The 19,574-nt window shown below is 38.2% G+C and overlaps 1 protein-coding gene across 2 annotated transcripts in view; it reads left to right on the plus strand.

The window, feature by feature from the left end:
- Positions 1-19,574, plus strand: part of LOC124119812 (cubilin-like) — a 35,267-nt gene that overhangs the window by 12,636 nt on the left and 3,057 nt on the right. The window contains exons 17-27 of one of the 2 annotated variants that reach the window (XM_046482457.2): positions 227-361; positions 721-771; positions 1,069-1,320; positions 1,811-1,903; positions 2,385-2,648; positions 2,871-2,963; positions 4,118-4,366; positions 4,694-4,780; positions 4,975-5,202; positions 5,468-5,571; positions 6,555-6,614. In XM_046482457.2, the coding sequence (XP_046338413.2) occupies positions 227-361; positions 721-771; positions 1,069-1,320; positions 1,811-1,903; positions 2,385-2,648; positions 2,871-2,963; positions 4,118-4,366; positions 4,694-4,780; positions 4,975-5,202; positions 5,468-5,571 (1,556 nt within the window). In that variant the 3' untranslated portion in view covers positions 6,555-6,614. Of the gene's footprint in view, positions 1-226; positions 362-720; positions 772-1,068; positions 1,321-1,810; positions 1,904-2,384; positions 2,649-2,870; positions 2,964-4,117; positions 4,367-4,693; positions 4,781-4,974; positions 5,203-5,467; positions 5,572-6,554; positions 6,615-19,574 lie in introns of those variants that run through there. The other variant, XM_048388956.1, reaches the window with a different exon arrangement.

Here is a 19,574-nt window from a genome sequence, read left to right on the forward strand (position 1 = left end):
GCCTATCTCATATCTCTGGAATCACTTGTGACATGTCACCCTCTTGACTGATACGCACCCACCCACGTATCCTCGCTATTTTTCCGTGAGTTCAAAATAATAAATCTTGGCTTTGCTCTGTGTATAAGTATATGTCTCTCGGAAAAGAACTGTTTGGTTTCTGTTTGTGGTTCTTAAATACTGATTTCCTTTGTTGTGTCATTTAAATGCAAGTTCGTTTTCACAGGTACTGATGGCCATTTCCAGTTCCTCTTCACAAGCGATGGTTCCGTAACTAAAGATGGTTTTCGAATAGACTTCAACTTCACTCCGGCGGACAACATAACTACATCCCCACTGCCAACGCTTCCAACGCTACCAGGTACTATTATTGAGTCGTTGAGGGCTGAGTCATAGGGTTACCAGGTAGTATGTCATATAAGGATCCGCAATATGGTCATACATATTGGGATTCAGTTCTCTGAACAGTCTTGTGATCTGACTGTCATATTGAGAATATTTTCCTGATTTAGGACTCATGCTTCAACTTTTTATTGGATTTTCTTTTTGCCTCCAAGACAGAAAACCATTAAGCATTGTTCCGGATACAATACATAATTGTTTCATTGATGCAAAATGTTAACATTTAGATTAAACACCTAACAAAGACTTTCATATAATAATTATTTGTGAGGATAATTCTTATCTCTGCTCTTGTCCATGTTTAACATTTCTTTACAGTGACAACACAAACCACCACCCTCCCTGTAACTACATCTTCTCCTGACACTGGTGAGTATATCTTGTAGTGGCACTGACTGCATTGGTCCATCTGTGTGTGTATTCCATCTGGAATGACGGCCAGCGAAACCATGTTCTTAGGGACAACGGATCATGGACACACTAAGTCATAATGTATCTGTTCACGGAGTTGTAAATCCATAGATCTATAAATAGTTACCAATATGGCTCTACATATATTATATCCATCAACCATGATATAAGTGGAATACTGTTCAAAGCGACTCTTAACCTCACGCACTCACTCACACATGCAACAATTCCTTTTCTAACGTCCCATCACGACAGATACCTGCACCCAAGTCCTGACATCAGATGATGGCACCCTGACAAGCCCCGGCAATGGCAGCTACGCCAACAACGTGCAGTGCGTCACTGTCATCACAGGCCCCAGTGTACCATACACTTTGGTCCTCAGCTTCACAACGTTTGACCTCGAGGGCTCATCCACCTGTAGATACGACTACTTGGAGGTTGATATGGGCGAGGGAAACAGCCAGAAGGGATGCGGATCAACATGGGACAACAGAACAGTGGAGTGTCAGTCTCACACATTTGTTACATCTTAAATCTCACTTCTGGTTCCCCGGTGTAATTAGAAAAGCGTTAGTCCAGCATGCAAGTTACGTATCAGTCGGATTAACAATTGTCACTCTCAAAAGTACGACGGAAGTCAATAAAAAGGAGCTAACAATAGAATTTGTAAATCAGTCTGAAAATAGTTAACTTTCAGGGATTGCATGTGTTTCATCAACAATGCTATGTGGGTGGGCCAGGCTCATCTGCGACACAAACATAACTTTGCGTATTTCACCTTTGTAATGAAACTCTCGAAAGATGCAGAGTTGGTAACCTGCGACACAAGAAACATTGACGCATGACTGATTCCTATAAATCTTTAACATAAGGAAATAATATATGTTAAGTAAAAAGAGCGGTGAACACGTACGAAGCAGTTTGAAAGGCGTTTCAAAATATCTTATTAAATTATATTCTCAGCTGTACTCAATGCAATAGGTTGATTTTTCAGACACGTCAGATGGAGGTAACGTCACAGTGACATTTTCTTCTGACTCCAGTCAGACAGGAGCAGGGTACAGCGCCACCTACACCATCCTGCCAAGTAAGCCAAATTCATCGGTATTGGTTCTAAACGCGACATTTACGCGGGGGCATCGGATATGCTTAATATCATTCTGTGACATTGAAGCCAAATGCATCTTCAGGCTACACACGTACCTATCAGCAGAACCGAGACTATCCACCGGTACCTATGTTACTTCAGTTGCCAAAAGAAAAGAAAACAATATAGCTTCCCGATCCAACCCTTACAAATGTTCAAGTGTAGGATTTAGAAATATGGGGATTTTGTTTAAAGATATTTTCAAAGAGGATACATACAATGAAGGAATCTACTGATCAAATGACAATGGCAATAACAATTTCTTTTCTGCCAATCAGACGAGTCAACACGACGTGAACAACGTTATTAATGTACCATCAAAGCTGGAGAGTATAGGTGAAACCACTATTACATATGTGCGGTTCATGAATTAATATCAAGTTTCTTACCAGGAACCAAATTTACTATTTGTGCCAATCAGGAGGTGTTCCTTCCTTGAGTGATGGCGACTGTTTGTACATCAACTCCAACGTCACGGCGGGCGTTATCCAAAGTCTCCCGGGTACCGGCAGTGACTACACCAACAACATGGACTGCTCGTACGAGTTCACTCGCAATACCCCCTTTTATCTGGACATCAACTTCATCGCCCTCGACACAGAGTCTTCGAGCGACTGCCGCTACGACTACGTCCAGGTTGGAGATGATAAATACTGTGGAAGCGATTTGCCCAACGCAACGAGAGGTAAGAGTCCATGTACAACTGCAGTATTCGAAACATTTTCTTTTTGTATTGGTGAACTGTTAAACTTTGAAACAAAGATTAGAGCAACAGGTAACATAACTGCAAAAAAAGACATAAAGTTAAAAATAAGTTTTATGATGCCATGTAGATTCTTGGCCTGAGAAAACAAATATAATTTGATATTTGTATTAACCCTGAGGGTATATGATGTCTTTCCTTCAGTGTCGGCACAAGGTGGATCAGCCATCATCCGCTTCAGAAGTGACAGCAGTGTTACAGGAAAGGGCTTTGTGGCTTTGTTCACTATTGAAGAGCGTAAGTATCAATATATTCCTCTGTAAACCACGAACATACATATCTACATTGAAACACAATACCGAAGTTTAACATGGATACCTCACTTAGACACAGTATAATGACTCCGAGCCGACCAGTCCTTGTTTCATCTCCCTATGCCGAACGCCATGCAGGGTACCGTCTTTATACGACTTTGACATACGTATCATTGGTTTATCTCAGGAAATAAGAATGTAGTAATTATTAACTCATAGATCAGCCAAAACAAAAACCAATGTAATGTGTTACCGAGGTCATATTCATTCCACCAAACATGTTAACATTTCAGAGCATTGCCAGCATAGCAATAACCCCACCTATAAACATTAATGGACCTCCAATTATAATGTTAAGTTCATGTCGACAATCAGTGAAAACTACGAGGGACTTCTATTTACATTAGAGAGCGAGTTGGGTTAGACACTGCTTTAAACAGTATTCCAGTTTGTATCAAGGCGTGTTCGTAATATGGTCTTTGTCTTTTGTGATATGCTACGTATACCAAATGGCCCGTGAAGAGTGATTGAGTATGGTTTTACGCCGCTTTTAGTACTATTCTAGCAATATCACGGCGGGGGACACCAGAAATTGGCTTCACACATTGTACCCATGTCGGGAATCGAACCCGTGTCTTCGGCGTGACGAGCGAACGCTGCTACCCGACCGCCCGGCCCGTGGGCCCGTGAAGAGGCGACTATGCTTGTCGTTCGAGGTGCCCAGCGGGATCGGGTGGCCATTCCAGCTGACTTGGTTGGTGCATGTTATCGTATCCCAATTACGTAGATTAATGCTTATGATGACAATCACTGGATTGTCTGGTCTACAGTCGATTATTTACAGACCGCCGTCATATAGCTGGAATATTGCTAAGTGCGATGTAAAACATTAAACAAAAAAACAAAAACAGAGAAGAATATCAAGAATATCATATGTGATATGTTGCTTAAACCAACTGGCCCATGAAGAGGCGACTGTGCTTCTCATAGGAGGTGCCTGATTGGGATCGGGTGGTCAGGCTCGCTGACTTGGTTGGTGCATGTTATCGTATCCCAATTGCGTAGATCGAAGCTCATGATATCAATCACTGGATTGTCTGGTCTACAAAAGTATATCAACTTGTACTGAAATTCCAGACTGCAACTTCGATAGTGAAGATCTTGAGGGCACCTATACCTTGGCCACTGATTCCGAGGATCATTACAGAAACAACCAACACTGTGAGATCACTCTCCGGTCTCCTCCCACCCCTCACATCACCACTGTCAACTTTACACGTTTTGACATCGAGGACGATTCGGGTTGCGACTATGACAGTTTAACAATAACAAGTGATGACGCCACCGAGAAGTTGTGTGGAGCAAAGGAGTCCTTTATCCGACAATGTGAGATAGTCTTGATATACTTTTTAATTAATCGAGAACGCAAAACTCCCATGGTTATAAACACCCACAAAAGCTTCCCCAGGGTGCTGTTTTGGTGACTGCAATAGCATCGATAATAATGTTTAATAACAGCTTTGACGGCAAAGATTTATTTACGCTCAACCTGCAGTTCACATGATTCACATGAACTTTGTATATCTTTAACTGTTCTACCATACTTACGTTTTGTAGTAGCGAGCATTTTGAGAGATTAAGAAAGTGACGAGTAAAAACAGTATTTTGGACACTCTTTGACCTGTATTACCGATATGTGTTGCTGTTTTGTAGACACTGGGCCAACAGTTGACATGGCATTTACCAGTGACGGAAGTGTTGTGCGCAGCGGTTTCGCCTTCAATTATGTCACTGAACTTGGTACGTAAATGCATGTCCATTATCTCAGTTCCACATATCCATTATCTCAGTTTCATGTTCATTATCTCAGTTTTAAGTGTGCATTATCACTTATCAACATTTGTATTTTTTTCTCGTAAGTTTCTCGATTGCAAATGAATATTATTATTTTCCTCTTACTGCCTTTTATCATTGATGAATCGCACCTGTTTCAGTCTACTGCAATGCAACTATAAACGCCACATCCGGAACCTTTGAGTCACAGCCTGGTGGTTACGAGAGCAACATGTACTGCACCTACACCATCAACACCCCCACTCCTGGTGACCTAGTCTTCACCTTCCCATTGTTTGACGTTGAGTCAGGCAGAAGCTGCAGATACGACGCTGTTGAGATGGAAGGAGACAAGCTGTGTGGAACAAACATCCAAGAGAAGACGTACAGTGAGTAGCACACATACGAGCGGAACTTATTTCCACACGTGGCATGTGTTTAACGATTGGGTTCAACATACTCTCCACACACTATTTCCCTGTCCAGTACCTGAGGAAGTTAGATCAACTGCCATGTGTTGTTCAGATGGAGGGTCTGTGATTCGCGCGTGTGTACTGTTCTCTTTTCATACCAGTGCATGTTGTTTGCAATTCTTCTTTCTATAACACCGATTCCACCATTCGCCGTTTCTAAAAGGTATTTATCCTGTTCTAGGTACTGATGGTCATTTCCAGTTCGTCTTCACAAGTGATGGATCCGTAAATGGAGAAGGTTTCAAGATAGACTTCACTTTCATCCCTCACGAAATTCAGAATTAGGTAGGAGTATAACCACAATTATCAGGCAGCATTAATATGGTTCTCATTAATCGATGATAATAATGACCATAGTAATATTGTTAAATGATCGGATAACTCTTACACTGCATACCTTGTTTAGCAATCAACATAAACTTCATATGTTATCTCCCATCAGATGTCTGTTTCCTGCACCTTAAGAGAAAATATGGAAATTACAGGCGCAAAGTCAGCTTTGCATTTTGTCTATGACCTTTTTTGGTTTCTGAAGTGTTTCTACAACCTCACGACCGCCCAGTATGATTACTCTCATACTCTGCAGCTGTGCCCGCATGCATTGAGGCGCGCGGTAGTGTTTAGTCACAAGATAACCTAACATCCGTGTGTCGTTTCCTATAATGAGCATAAGCTTCACTAAATGTAAGTAAATATGTTCAGCAATCGACATCAAATTCATATGTTACTCCCATCAGATGTCTGTTGCCTGCAACTTAAGATCAATGAAAAAATTAATAAATTACAGGCACAAAGCAGCTTTGTATTTTATCTATGGCATTTTTCAAATGTTCCGATGGATTTCTAAAGTAAGTTTCTACAACCTCACGACCACACAGTATGATTACTTTCATGCCATGCAGCTGTGCCCACATTCAACAACGCGACGTAACTGTTTCGTCATAAGATAACGCCCAATAGCCCCACAACCCCATGTCGGTTCTTTCAAAGAGCATAACGAAAGTGTCGCGCTGCACTAAACCCATACACATAGATAGGTTCTTGGTCGAAGCAGGGGTTCTGTTACCTTTCTTATTCTTTTAGTTAATAATTGTGGATTTATATCTAGCCAAAATTCATCATAGTAGTTACCTTCAGATTTATGTCCAACGGTTTGCAAGAAATTTTTTGATTGTTTGAATGCTTTTATAATCAGATTCGTGCTTCATTTGTAAATTGAAGTCAAACTTCTTTCAACGGCATCTAATACAATGTGTTTTTTGTTACAGAAACATGGGTACTTTTTCAAGAGATGGAAGGCATTCTCAATAAATCACTTAAATGATAAACATACTGTGTTGTTTCTCTGTACCAGAATGAGCGAGCGGGCATTGTTTTTTACCACAGTCGGTAATATTCAAGCTATTTCAGGACGCCCTATATTACAAATGAGTCAGGTCAAGGAAGACTAGACGTTAATAACATGAGTAAAGATCCATCTGTTGGAGTACTAAAGTGACCATGGCCCACGACAGTTATTAACGACTCCGATACTTTGTCAAAATAAAAAATGCAATTACAATGTAGCGATAATAAACAAAATAACATGGACACCACGCCACAGTTCAATGATGTATCATACAACATAAAGGGCGGTGAGGCAGCTCACCATGCTGAAGGCTCGGGTTATATTCACCATATAGGCCGGCGTAAAGTCCATTTCTCGTGCCCTCTGTCGTCATATTGCTGGAATATTGCTGAAAGCGGTGTAAAATTATACGTACTCACTCATACAACATGAGTCTTTTGTACGATGTTTTGTATATTTGTGTAACACGTTTCCCATAAGGGAAATCATTACACACTCTGTACACGTTTCAACTGTACGAAATGTACACAACTATTTTGTCAAGAAAAGGACGAAGAAGTTAGTTATGTCAGATTATATAAGAAAACTCACAATGAACTTGGTTTGCCATATAAACAGATGTAAAGCCGTGTCAAAAAAATGAAAAATGTAGGAACCGTCACAAAGCGCCAACTTGTACAACGATTCAGACTGACACGAAAGATTGATTATATCAATATCTCCAATACTACACTTGGACTTGCCTTGAATTGGGGTGCAAATACACCAAGCGTGGTGGCGTTAGGACAACGTTTAGGGACAGTTATTCCATCCATAATGTTCACGAATTGAGGTTTTCAATTAGTGTACATTGATGAAACGTGGGTAAACACAAATCATGGACCAACAGTCACCCGCCATCGCATTGCACTGTACGTTCGCACTCGAGCGAAATGTTTGATAGTCGGCTGTGAACTTGTCTTCGAGGCCAAGAAATCAGAGTGCGATTACCCCCGAGAAATGAATGGAACGGTATTCTTTGAATGGTTTGAACATGAACCTCTTCCAAGGCTGGATAGCCAAAGCGTTATGGTGATGGATAAGGCGGGTTACAATGACATCAGCGGATCGGACCCTATAACCACAACCACAAGCAGTTTCAAAGTCACAATGCGAGAATACCTCACAGCTCGGAATGATCATTTCAAACCATCTGAGAATAAGGTGTAACTTTGAGAAACGCAAACACCACCGAAGTAAACAGACAACCTTGCCGCAATTCATGGTCACACTGTGGTACGAACACCGCCAGTTGAACCTAATTGAACAGATCCAGGCTAACTACAAGGTTTTGTTGCCAGACACACCACCATTTTTACGTTATCCGATGGAATAGATCTAACATATGCATCATGCATCATGACACTACAGGTTTGGCAAAATGCAGAAGACAACGTCATGTGTATACAGCAGTAGTATCGTCGGCAGGATGGGGGTTGACGTTAGTCACGTGACTCCTAGTATTGTTCACTTATTGAGCAGTCTAGAATCAAATTCGAACGGATGTGTGTTAATTTGTTTGACACTAACGCTTTCCTCATGGGTCAAGGTAACACTTGACAATACATCTTTCCAATTTTAGTTTTGAGGTGAGGTGAAATGGGGTTTAACGTCGCGTCCAAGATTATTACACTCATATAGTGTCGTGCATGCACGTGTGTGTGTGTGTGTGTGTGTGTGTGTGGCTGCTGGTACTTGTTCTGACTGATGCCGATTTATAGTGCCAGCCCACTGAGATACATTGTACCATGCCGCAATTTAACATGAACACCCCCACCCAGACACAGTATACTGACTCTGTGTCCTTGTTTTAGCTCTTTAATGCCGAGCGCCAGACAGGGTAGTAATCTTGTAACGCTCCACCACTATACAATAGAGGCAGTCTTTAGTTTTGAAAGGTGGAAAGCTCTTAACTGGTTCTGCTGTTGGTACGCGCACGTTAGCTTAGCGCTTTTAGTCAATATCCCGGCGTCCCCAAAATTATTCAATATTTTTTGTGAAGGTGTTTCTTAAAACGTCATAATTCCTAGTATGGTGGCTTAATGCTCTCAAAGTAGTATCAAACAAAATCTGTGATCAGCTAGTTATTATACTGTCCTTCGATAAAAGGATTGTATACTGTCTAAATATGTTTGTTGTTAATGTTTTAATTATGTCTCACCACGAAATGGCTGAAACACTGCACTGTGAAATTTGAACTCGCTTACCCACTAAAACCTCATGACTTACTTATTTACAAAAACTTTTACTTTTATCAAGTTGTTCATAAGTAAATCCTGTTCAGGGATGGATCCAGGTATATTGGCAGGCACGCAGCGCGTACACACACACACACACACACACACACACACACACACACACACACACACACACACACACACACACACACACACACACACACACACACACACACAAACACAAACACACACACACACACACACACACACACACACACACACACACACACACACACACAAAAACATGGTTTGGAAGTTATGATAGTGACAATCTTTAACACTTCAACACTTATTGGTATATAGTTACAACATGGTTATTACGTCTAAAGTTTTGCGTTTTTCGGTGTTTGTAAGATTACTGACATGGCATAATTGCTATTAAACACTTATCTACGTATTTAAACTGGCAATAAAACTCAGTATTAATAACCGTTTGTGTTTTGAAATGCAGCTTTCAATATAAAAATAAATTCAAAGGACACAAGTCATATTTCGGATTTGTACGACAGATTATAGCCCGGTTGTCCACATTTAAGCTGTACGTTGACTTCAGTCATTATGTATAATCGTCATGAAAGTCTCATGACGTTTATACATAATGACTGAAGTCAACGTACAGCTTGTATGTATATATATGTATATGTATATAAATCTATGTTGCTCGTCATGCGTGAACTACATAAACATATTTCATATTTACATTATCTGATGCAGAATACTTGGGGGAAGGCTATCGGTAAAGGGACAACGTGGTCGGTATTGAGTTAGAGTGGATTAATAATCTACAATGTCATCCATCCAAAATAAAAAAATGAACTGAATATCTTTAAAATTGACGATGTAGTGCCTTGTCAAAGAATGGTATGATTAGAATTTGAGAAATCTATTTAAGAGAGAAAATGTGTGCTGACAGTGTCTATAAAATTGATGCATTTAATAGGACTATGCACTTAAAAGGACAAACATATTATCATGTTTTATCTTTTCATTGTCAAGCTGACGTCAAGAACCTGGACTCATCAGTATAGTAATCGCTAAACTTAAACGTTTCTCATTCAAGCAGATACTTATTTAATGTTACTTTTTAACGAATCGTGACTTTATCGTTTGAGATATACATAGATAACTTTGAAATAATTATGAAACAAACTCTTTCGCATCACATACATGTATCATTGTCAAAAACCGCAAGTATCTTGTATAAATATTGTGTTTATTTTAAATGTTTATTGAAGAGGAGCTTTCTGTACGACAAACTGTATTTTTTTATATAGACAAGGATGCTGGAGACAAATACATGTTTTAATTTAAAGGGACCAGTTGGTCGTAATACGCACTTGATATTTAGAAGCACGTTTATTATAAAAGAAATAAAATAATTGCCATTATTTTGGAAAGTAATTGAGCTGTCATACATTCCCTTTCTTAATATGCAAACACAAAAATACTGTTTTCTACTCGCGTTGCCCTCACCATATAGTATTATGTCCAAATGTTACTCATGACTCATGAACCTCCACTGGAAGCTTGGTCAGAGCTTATGTGAGGCAGTAAGAAACAGACCTCGATCGCTGTTTCGCTGTGAGGAATTATGAAAGGCGCTCGATGAAGCGAACGTAAAATATTGTGCTCTATGTTGCATCCAAGTGCGTTCGACAACGTTGTGCCTTTATGAGACCTATAAATAATTTCAATTCTAAAGGCTTTAATGGACAGACTTTTACAGTCCGTACGTAACAATAAAGTTTTCTTATCTTAATCGACCTTGGGTCCCTTTACGTGTAGCCTTCCCCAAATATAAACTGTTTATGTGAGTAAGAACACAGTTAACGTTTGTTCGGAAAGTTTCCTTTCTGTTATACAATAGGGGAAATGAATGTGTTACCAGTACTGCAAGAGCATAATAAATCAAAACAGATCAACTTAAAATACCACTGGGTCTCGTAAACATGAATGTATGTCGTACAATCTCATCTCTCACCTTTCTGACAGAAGGTAGTTCATTTACGAAGCATTTGCTTCCCAAACTGTGCCCAAATATTCTCACCTAATGTCGACATGATACACAGGACCTAGTGTCACTTTATTCTTCTATCACAAGAACATGATTCCTGTCCCTATTCTTACTTTATTCAACAACACAATGTAGCATGCCACAGTACAGCACAAGTAACATGCCACAGTACAACACAATGTAGCATGTTGTAGTACAACACAAGTAACATGCCACAGTACAACACAATGTAGCATGTTAAAGTACAACACAATGTAGCATGTTGCAGTGCAACACAATGTAGCATGTTGTAGTACAACACAATGTAGCATGTTGTAGTACAACACAATGTAGCATGTTGTAGTACAACACAAGTAGCACGTTGCAGTACAACACAATGTAGCATGTTACAGTACAGCACAAGTAACATGCCACAGTACAACACAAGTAACATGCCACAGTACAACACAATGTAGCATGTTAAAGTACAACACAATGTAGCATGTTGCAGTGCAACACAATGTAGCATGTTGTAGTACAACACAATGTAGCATGTTGTAGTACAACACAATGTAGCATGTTGTAGTACAACACAAGTAGCACGTTGCAGTACAACACAATGTAGCATGTTACAGTACAGCACAAGTAACATGCCACAGTACAACACAAGTAGCATGTTACAGTACAACACAATGTAGCATGTTGTAGTACAACACAATGTAGCAGGTTGTAGTACAACACAAGTAGCATGTTACAGTACAACACAATGTAGCATGTTGTAGTGCAACACAATGTAGCATGTTGTAGTACAACACAATGTAGCATGTTGTAGTACAACACAATGTAGCATGTTGTAGTACAACACAAGTAGCACGTTGCAGTACAACACAATGTAGCATGTTACAGTACAGCACAAGTAACATGCCACAGTACAACACAATGTAGCATGTTACAGTACAACACAATGTAGCATGTTGTAGTACAACACAATGTAGCATGTTTTAGTACAACACAATGTAGCATGTTGTAGTACAACACAATGTAGCATGTTACAGTACAACATAATATAGCATGTTAAAGTACAACACAATGTAGCATGTTGTAGTACAACACAATGTTGCATGTTGCAGTACAACACAAGTAACATGCCACAGTACAACACAATGTAGCATGTTAAAGTACAACACAATGTAGCATGATGTAGTGCAACACAAATAGCATGTTACAGTACAACGCAATGTAGCATGTTTAAGTACAACACAATATAGCATGTTGTAGTACAACACAATGTAGCATGTTGTAGTACAACACAATGTAGCAGGTTGTAGTACAACACAAGTAGCATGTTACAGTACAGCACAATGTAGCATGTTAAAGCATAACAGTGTAGCATGTTGTAGTACAACACAATGGAGCATGGTGTAGTGGAACACAATGTAGCATGTTGTAGTACAACACAATGTAGCGTGTTTGTAGTATAACACAGTATAGCATGTTGCAGAACAACACAATGTAGCATGTTGTAGTACAACACAATATAGCATGTTAAAGTACAACACAATGTAGCATGTTGTAGTACAACACAATGTAGCATGTTGTAGTGGAACACAATGTAGCATGTTGCAGTACAACACAATGTAGCATGTTGTAGTACAACACAATATAGCATGTTAAAGTACAACACAATGTAGCATGTTGTAGTGGAACACAATGTAGCATGTTGTAGTACAGCACAATGTAGCGTGTTTGTAGTATAACACAGTATAGCATGTTGTAGTACAACACAATGTAGCATGTTGTAGTACAACACAATATAGCATGTTAAAGTACAACACAATGTAGCATGTTGTAGTACAACACAACATAGCATGTTGTAGTACAACACAACGTAGCATGATGTAGTACAACACAAGTAGCATGTTACAGTACAACGCAATGTAGCATGTTACAGTACAACACAATGTAGCATGTTGTAGTACAACACAATGTAGCAGGTTGTAGTACAACACAAGTAGCATGTTACAGTACAACACAATGTAGCATGTTAAAGTATAAAACAGTGTAGCTTGTTGTAGTACAACACAATGTAGCATGTTGCAGTACAACACAATGTAGCATTTTGTAGTACAACACAATCTAGCATGTTGTAGCATAACACAATGTAGCATGTTGAAGTAGAACAAAATGTAGCATGTTGTAGTAGAACACAATGTAGCATGTTATTATATAACACAATGTAGCTTGTTGCAGTAAAACACAATGTAGCATGTAAAAGTACAACACAATGTAGCATGTTGCAGAAAAACAAAATGAATGTTGTTGTACATCACACGTTGCATGTTAAAGTACAACACAGTGTAGCATGTTTGAGTACAACACAATGTAGCCAGTTAAAGTACAAGATAAAATAGCATATTGTAGTAGAACACAATGTAGCATGTTTCAGTACAACACAGTGTAGTATTTTGTAGTAACACACTGTTGAAGTAAAACACAACTTAGCATGTTAAGGCACAATGCAATGTAGCATGTTGCAGTACAACACAATGTAGCAAGTTAAAGTACAAGATAAAATAGCATATTGTAGTAGAACACAATGTAGCATGTTGTTATATAACACAATGTAGCTTGTTACAGTACAACACAATGTAGCACGTTAAAGTACAACACAATGTATTATATTACAGTTCAAACACAATGTAGCATGTTGCAATACAACACTATGTAGCATGTTGCAGTAGAACATAATGTAACATGTTGGAGTACAATACAATGAAGCATGGTGTGGTGTTGACTAGAACCAAGTTGTTTGTATTGCAGTACAATATGTACACAATATAATGGCACACAAAGGATCATGACAATAAACCATAATTTAGTACATGGTCCTGTGAAGACATGACAACAATGATGGCATGCATTAATAGGGGGTCATACCATACACTGTACGAACAACATAGCAACTTGTTTCACAAGCTTGGAATATGGTGCAAATAATTTTCAAGGAAAAGTTCCAAATCTAAAGAAGCGTGATACATTATGCTAAACATACTCATAAACAGCGAGTTGTATCTTTCATTTTTGACCACGGGAACGCGTATCACAGCTGTAGGGGGCATGGTATATTAATTAATATTTTATCACGGTTTGTTGACAATTAAAGACTTGTGTGGGTTCAGTCATGTTCACCAAATACCAGAAGAAGACCATTAGACAGTCTTTGACTGTTACATTGTCTGGTATTAAAAGTAACTGCCTCTAATAAGGAAGAATTCTTTTCTCAAAACCCATGACAAATTATATAATGTTTGCAACCTTAGAACCCTGGCACTCCTATTAGCATTGTGGAGGAGTAAAGTTATCCTTTTAGTTTTGAATCACATATAGATTACCCGAGGACGGGCATGCATGAAGCCTCCAGGTGCTTGGTTCTGATTGGTCAAAATCTGAGTAAAATCACGCATCGAATTATTTTCATTACCTCAACATAAATATACCTTTTCACACAAATAACTTGCATATGAAAACATCGATCTATTGATAGCCTACGCATCGATACACACAACAATGCCTGTCGATAACACCGTTACAGTCTTATACATTCAATATCAGAATAATAGCGCATCAAACATGGTGCAATCTATTTCAGAACACACACAATTAAGTAAAATACAAACTAACCATTGTATCAGGCTCACACAATCATCGGTCACAAAATTGAGGAGCCTCTCAGGCTCGCTCGTGTCGTACAAAACCGACTCGTCTTCAGCGGAAGATGGCGGTATTCAGACATACGTCAGAGTGGTTCTGTTGGCAATGAGGTTGTGTCAACAGGCTCGAACAGTTAAGAATAACGTTAATGTGAACATACTAACAGTTTGGGATTGTCCCCTGGTTTCATGCAATTTGTAAACAGCACCGTGACCATGCACGACTATTTTGGTGACAGTAACGAGTAACGGAAGTAGGTCAACCCTTGGCGAAGTTCGGGGAGGAGAAATAGTATTGTTGTTTCTCGGGAGTTATTTTATAATCAACTGGTGAATAAGAACAACTTGAAAAGAACGAAAATTCATTTCAGCTTATTGTATTCAAGGTCAAAGGCCCACGTGCATATTGGTTATATAATATTAAGGTTAAGGTGAGTAATGCCTATCTTGTACATCGTTCACAAGATTTCGGATCAAAATACAACTTTTTAACAATAATTTTCCCTATATTTTCTGAATATATATATATCTTGCTTACAGTATCATATTTAAAATAACGTGGAACTCACCTTCAACCATATTCAAAACTGACACATTCGGTTTTCTTTTGGGATATTTTGTCTGCATCCAAATATACATCGGTAGTCCTTCCCCGCCTGTTCTAGTAGTGCTAGATGCTGTCTAATATTTAATATATTATTATTTGTAACATAAACTTCAAGATATAAATTGATGTGTATTGCTAGAATAATTATCATATATGGAGCTTCCCTTTAATATTGCATGCCAGTTGAAAAGTATTCAGTATTCCCGACTTTTTTTAAATAGATCCATGGATACCCAAGACCAAATGTAAAAGTGATGTTCTAATGATTGATATCCAAGTTCCTGTAAATAGTTTCTGTGCATCTAGGCAGTATAACATATTGTAGGCTTTCTTTGGGAGTCGATTATTTGTCACACGTATAAGTGAAAGCCAGTATTTGATACATCTTAAATAGGATTCATTAAACAATGGGTATCTTCGACAATCCCTAAGTATATTTACATTTGGTGTATAAATCGGCAATGCTCAAAACCTTTTGCATGCCGTTGTTTGAATTTCAGTTCCATACAAAAAAATAGGTTAAATCTTCAGGTCAAATATCAGTTTGAAGGCAAGGCTTCCAACAGAATTCATTGAACGAAGACGTTCATACAGTGCCACTTTACCCCATTACAATTATTCTTCACTGCTTTCTTCATCTATTATTAAAGTAAATCATGACCATAAATATTTATATTGAGATACATTTTAATGTTCTTGTTTCCCAATTTTCCTTATTCGCTTTTCTCCAATAGTCAATTGTTTTCGGAAAACGATAATTTGTTGTAGAATATCCTTCACGAAAACCTGCTTGTTCTTCAGGGTTATCGTTACAAATTCTTTTGCTCAAGAGGAAATCCTTTTGTTAAAAGTTGATGTTTATACTAGTAACTTGCTGACAACACTCATAAGTGTTAAGTCCCGGTAGTTATCTGGATGTGTCCTGTCACCACTTTTATGTGTGATTAGAATGATTCCAAGTGATCACTGCGAAGAAAAAATATCTTTCTTGAATGTATAGTTAAAAAGACACTTCAGATAGTTCATCACATATTGTTTTCCTTCCTTTCCCAATTCACTTATTACTTGATTATTCCCTGCTGTTTTAGTTTGTCTATTGCTTTATCTATTTCTTCTGCCTATACATCAACATTCAAGTTTTCAATAATATACTCACGATAGTCTTCGTTTAATACTGTGAAATCTACGTCAAAATTCGCATTCTCGGCATTATTTCTGCATGGTCAAACTTTCTGATGTCTCGTTTTAAGTAAGTTGACATATAATCATCTTTCTCGTCAGAATCCAAACTACTTTGGCGTAAGAATAATTATTTTCATCTTTATCTATGTTTGTATTGTAAACAAGTGACAGGGACTGATGACAAGATTCCGATCTATTTTCAATGTTGTAATCATGAATAAATTATCTGTTATCTACAGATAGCATGCAATAATCAACAAACTATTATCTATACTAGTATTAATGTTATAGAACCTTGTATTGCATATTTTCAATTAACAATGAAAAGACCAAGGATCGAGCAAAGTGATCTGCCGAATTGTATACAATACTGTCTTTTGTTTTCCGAATTGTATACAATACTGTCTTTTGTTTTCCTCATTTCAATTTCCTTAATTAAATCCTTCCTGTGGATTACGTTGGTGTAAGAATAATTATTTTCATCTTTAGTTTTGTTTGTATTGTAAACCTGTGACTCGTGTAGATGGTAAGATTCCGATCTATTTTCAATGTTATAATCATGAATATTTTCTGTTATCCAGGGAAAACATGCAGTAATCAATCAAACTATCGCCTATACCACTACAAATGTCATAGAACCTTGTTTTGCATCCTTCCATAACGTCCATTAACAATAGAAAGACCAAGTATCGAGCAAAAATCTATAAGTGATCTGCCGAATTGTTTACGATACAGTCTTCTGTTTTCCTCATTTCAATTGCCTTCATTGAATCCTTCCTGTGCATTATCAGTCAATATGGGTACACCTTCGTGTTATTTACCGGTTCGAACATTAGAATCCCCACCGGGAATTATCACTGGGTCCGACATGAAGTTTCTAAGCTGATCTATGATTATGCCTTCTCGTTCATGTATCCCATTTTTGTCAATTTTACTTTCATAATACATCGCATATTGCGGTAAAACAGTTATAAACTTACATGTTTACTTATGCAGTTCTTCACAAGTACGGTTGTACCACCTGTGTAACGATCCTTTTGGTCGCATAATGACAACTTTACTCCTGTGTGTAGATGGTGATTTCATATATTATTATTATGAAGCCATGTCTCTGTTAAACAAAAACAATGTCTTCTGAGCGCACATAGTCCATAAATCATCGTCCTCCAGTTTGTTGAGAAGACCTTCCATATTCTTAAATTCAAAAGTGATCTGGAACATTATATTACATTTCACTGAGGTCCGACCAAGGCCCTCTTTACCAGGCGCAGCATTATTCCCAGTGAGTGAGTGATTATGGTTTTACGCCGCTTTTAGCAATATTCCAGCAATATCACGGCGGGGAACACCAGAAATGGGCTTCACACACTGTACCAATGTTGGGAATCGAACCCGGGTCTTCGGCGTGACGAGCTAATACTTTAACCACTAGGCTACCCGACCGCCCCGCATTATTCCCAGACTGTCGCCAAGGCTACTGGTTGTTATTTTACTGTACCCTGTGAACTGGGCGTACGTATGTTGTCCACGTGCAGTACACCCTTCTTGAAATATGTACGTTTGCCCTGTTCTCTGAGTGGTACGAGTTGTTCCCTCTGTCTTCATGTCAGGTCTCCACTGAATTTTGCCCTGAATGCATCTCTGGATCCCCTTATTGAAATTTCATCGCCAGTATGTATAAACTTTACAATAACTGGTTTGGGCTTACCCGTTGGTAGTTTTCCAAGCCGATATGCTCGTTGATATTTCATAAGTTATTTGAGGAAATACATACATATTTCAAGTTTTTGTGTCATTATCACTATAACCTGTCTCCTCTACAATGGAAGATGTCATGTTGATTTCCAAACAATGATTTGATGGAGACCAAACCGTGCAAACATGCAGAGGAAGTTGTTCTGAAATTAAATATATTTCTATGGAGGATTATGTTTTCATCAATTCTCTGAAAAACTATGTTTCGTGAAACAATTAATCTTAAACCTTTTATGTTCCTCAGATAGCTGGCCTATTTGCCAATGTGTAAGTATGCATTTACAAAGCTCTTTCGTGGTCAAGATAGAACACTCGGTTCCAAATTTAAAGGGAATCTAACCTAAGTTAGACTAACTCAAAATTTAAGCACCGTTCGTTTATTACCTAAATAGGTATTACTTGTCATTTAAGACCTAACTCTTGCCTGGGCCTTCAGAGCATCTCCTATTAACAGTCTGTATGTGGATGATGATGAGCCAACCTTAAAACAACACTGCATAACTCTATCTTTGAACACTGATATCAATCCAATCCAGCACAAGACTTTGATTCAAATCCTCTACACAAAAACAGTTTTATCAATCGTACAACCGACCTGTGAGTTTTGACGTCTCTTTAGTTGCAATTGCTAACGCCAGGGGTATATTTATTTTTACGAGATAAGAAGAATATCTGATACGTACACATCTATTTTAACAGATGATTTAAGGATTTACATCAAAATCCAGATCCAGTGTACCGACTCTAATGTTTTCTAAATATAAACATCCACTTGTGAAATTCGAGAATTACGTACGACCTTGTTAATATCAAATAGTCTTTTGTTGGTTTTAATGGAAACATTGGTAACACCACTTTTGATGCCGAAGCAATCCTTTTTATATCTACATTTTACCACACACAACCTAAGGTGACATATCTTAAGGATTTTCTCATCTGAAGTGGGGGAGCATTTATACCTTTGATTAATTATTGTATCTATAGATGGTGAAATACGTGTTGTTCATAATAAATGCTAAGTTTACACTCGAAAGTTCAAAGTCCTGCCTTTGACCGATATAGCTGAGTAAGCATTACCTGTAATCATATTCCATGTTTTAGGTCACCTGCCCATCAGTGTGGACATCTAAGCTTGAAGGTCGCAGGTGAACAATCTGTTATGTGCAGATGACTACAAAGAAAAATTGATGTATTGGAAAATTTCTGTAACGTATAGGGTCTTCACGTTAATATTAAGACAGAAGAGGTGGACCTGTGCGACATAATGAAACATGTTTTGTGCACGTGAACTCTATCACTCTCTCAACATATTACAATTATTTAGGAATTTTATTTTTTAAAAATATAAACATCCACTTGTGAAATTCGAGAATTAAGTACGATCTTGTTAATATCAAATAGTCTTTTGTTGGTTTTA

Source organism: Haliotis rufescens, unplaced genomic scaffold (genome assembly GCF_023055435.1).
Source record: "Haliotis rufescens isolate VD_foot unplaced genomic scaffold, xgHalRufe1.0.p SCAF_8, whole genome shotgun sequence".
NCBI lineage: Eukaryota > Metazoa > Mollusca > Gastropoda > Lepetellida > Haliotidae > Haliotis > Haliotis rufescens.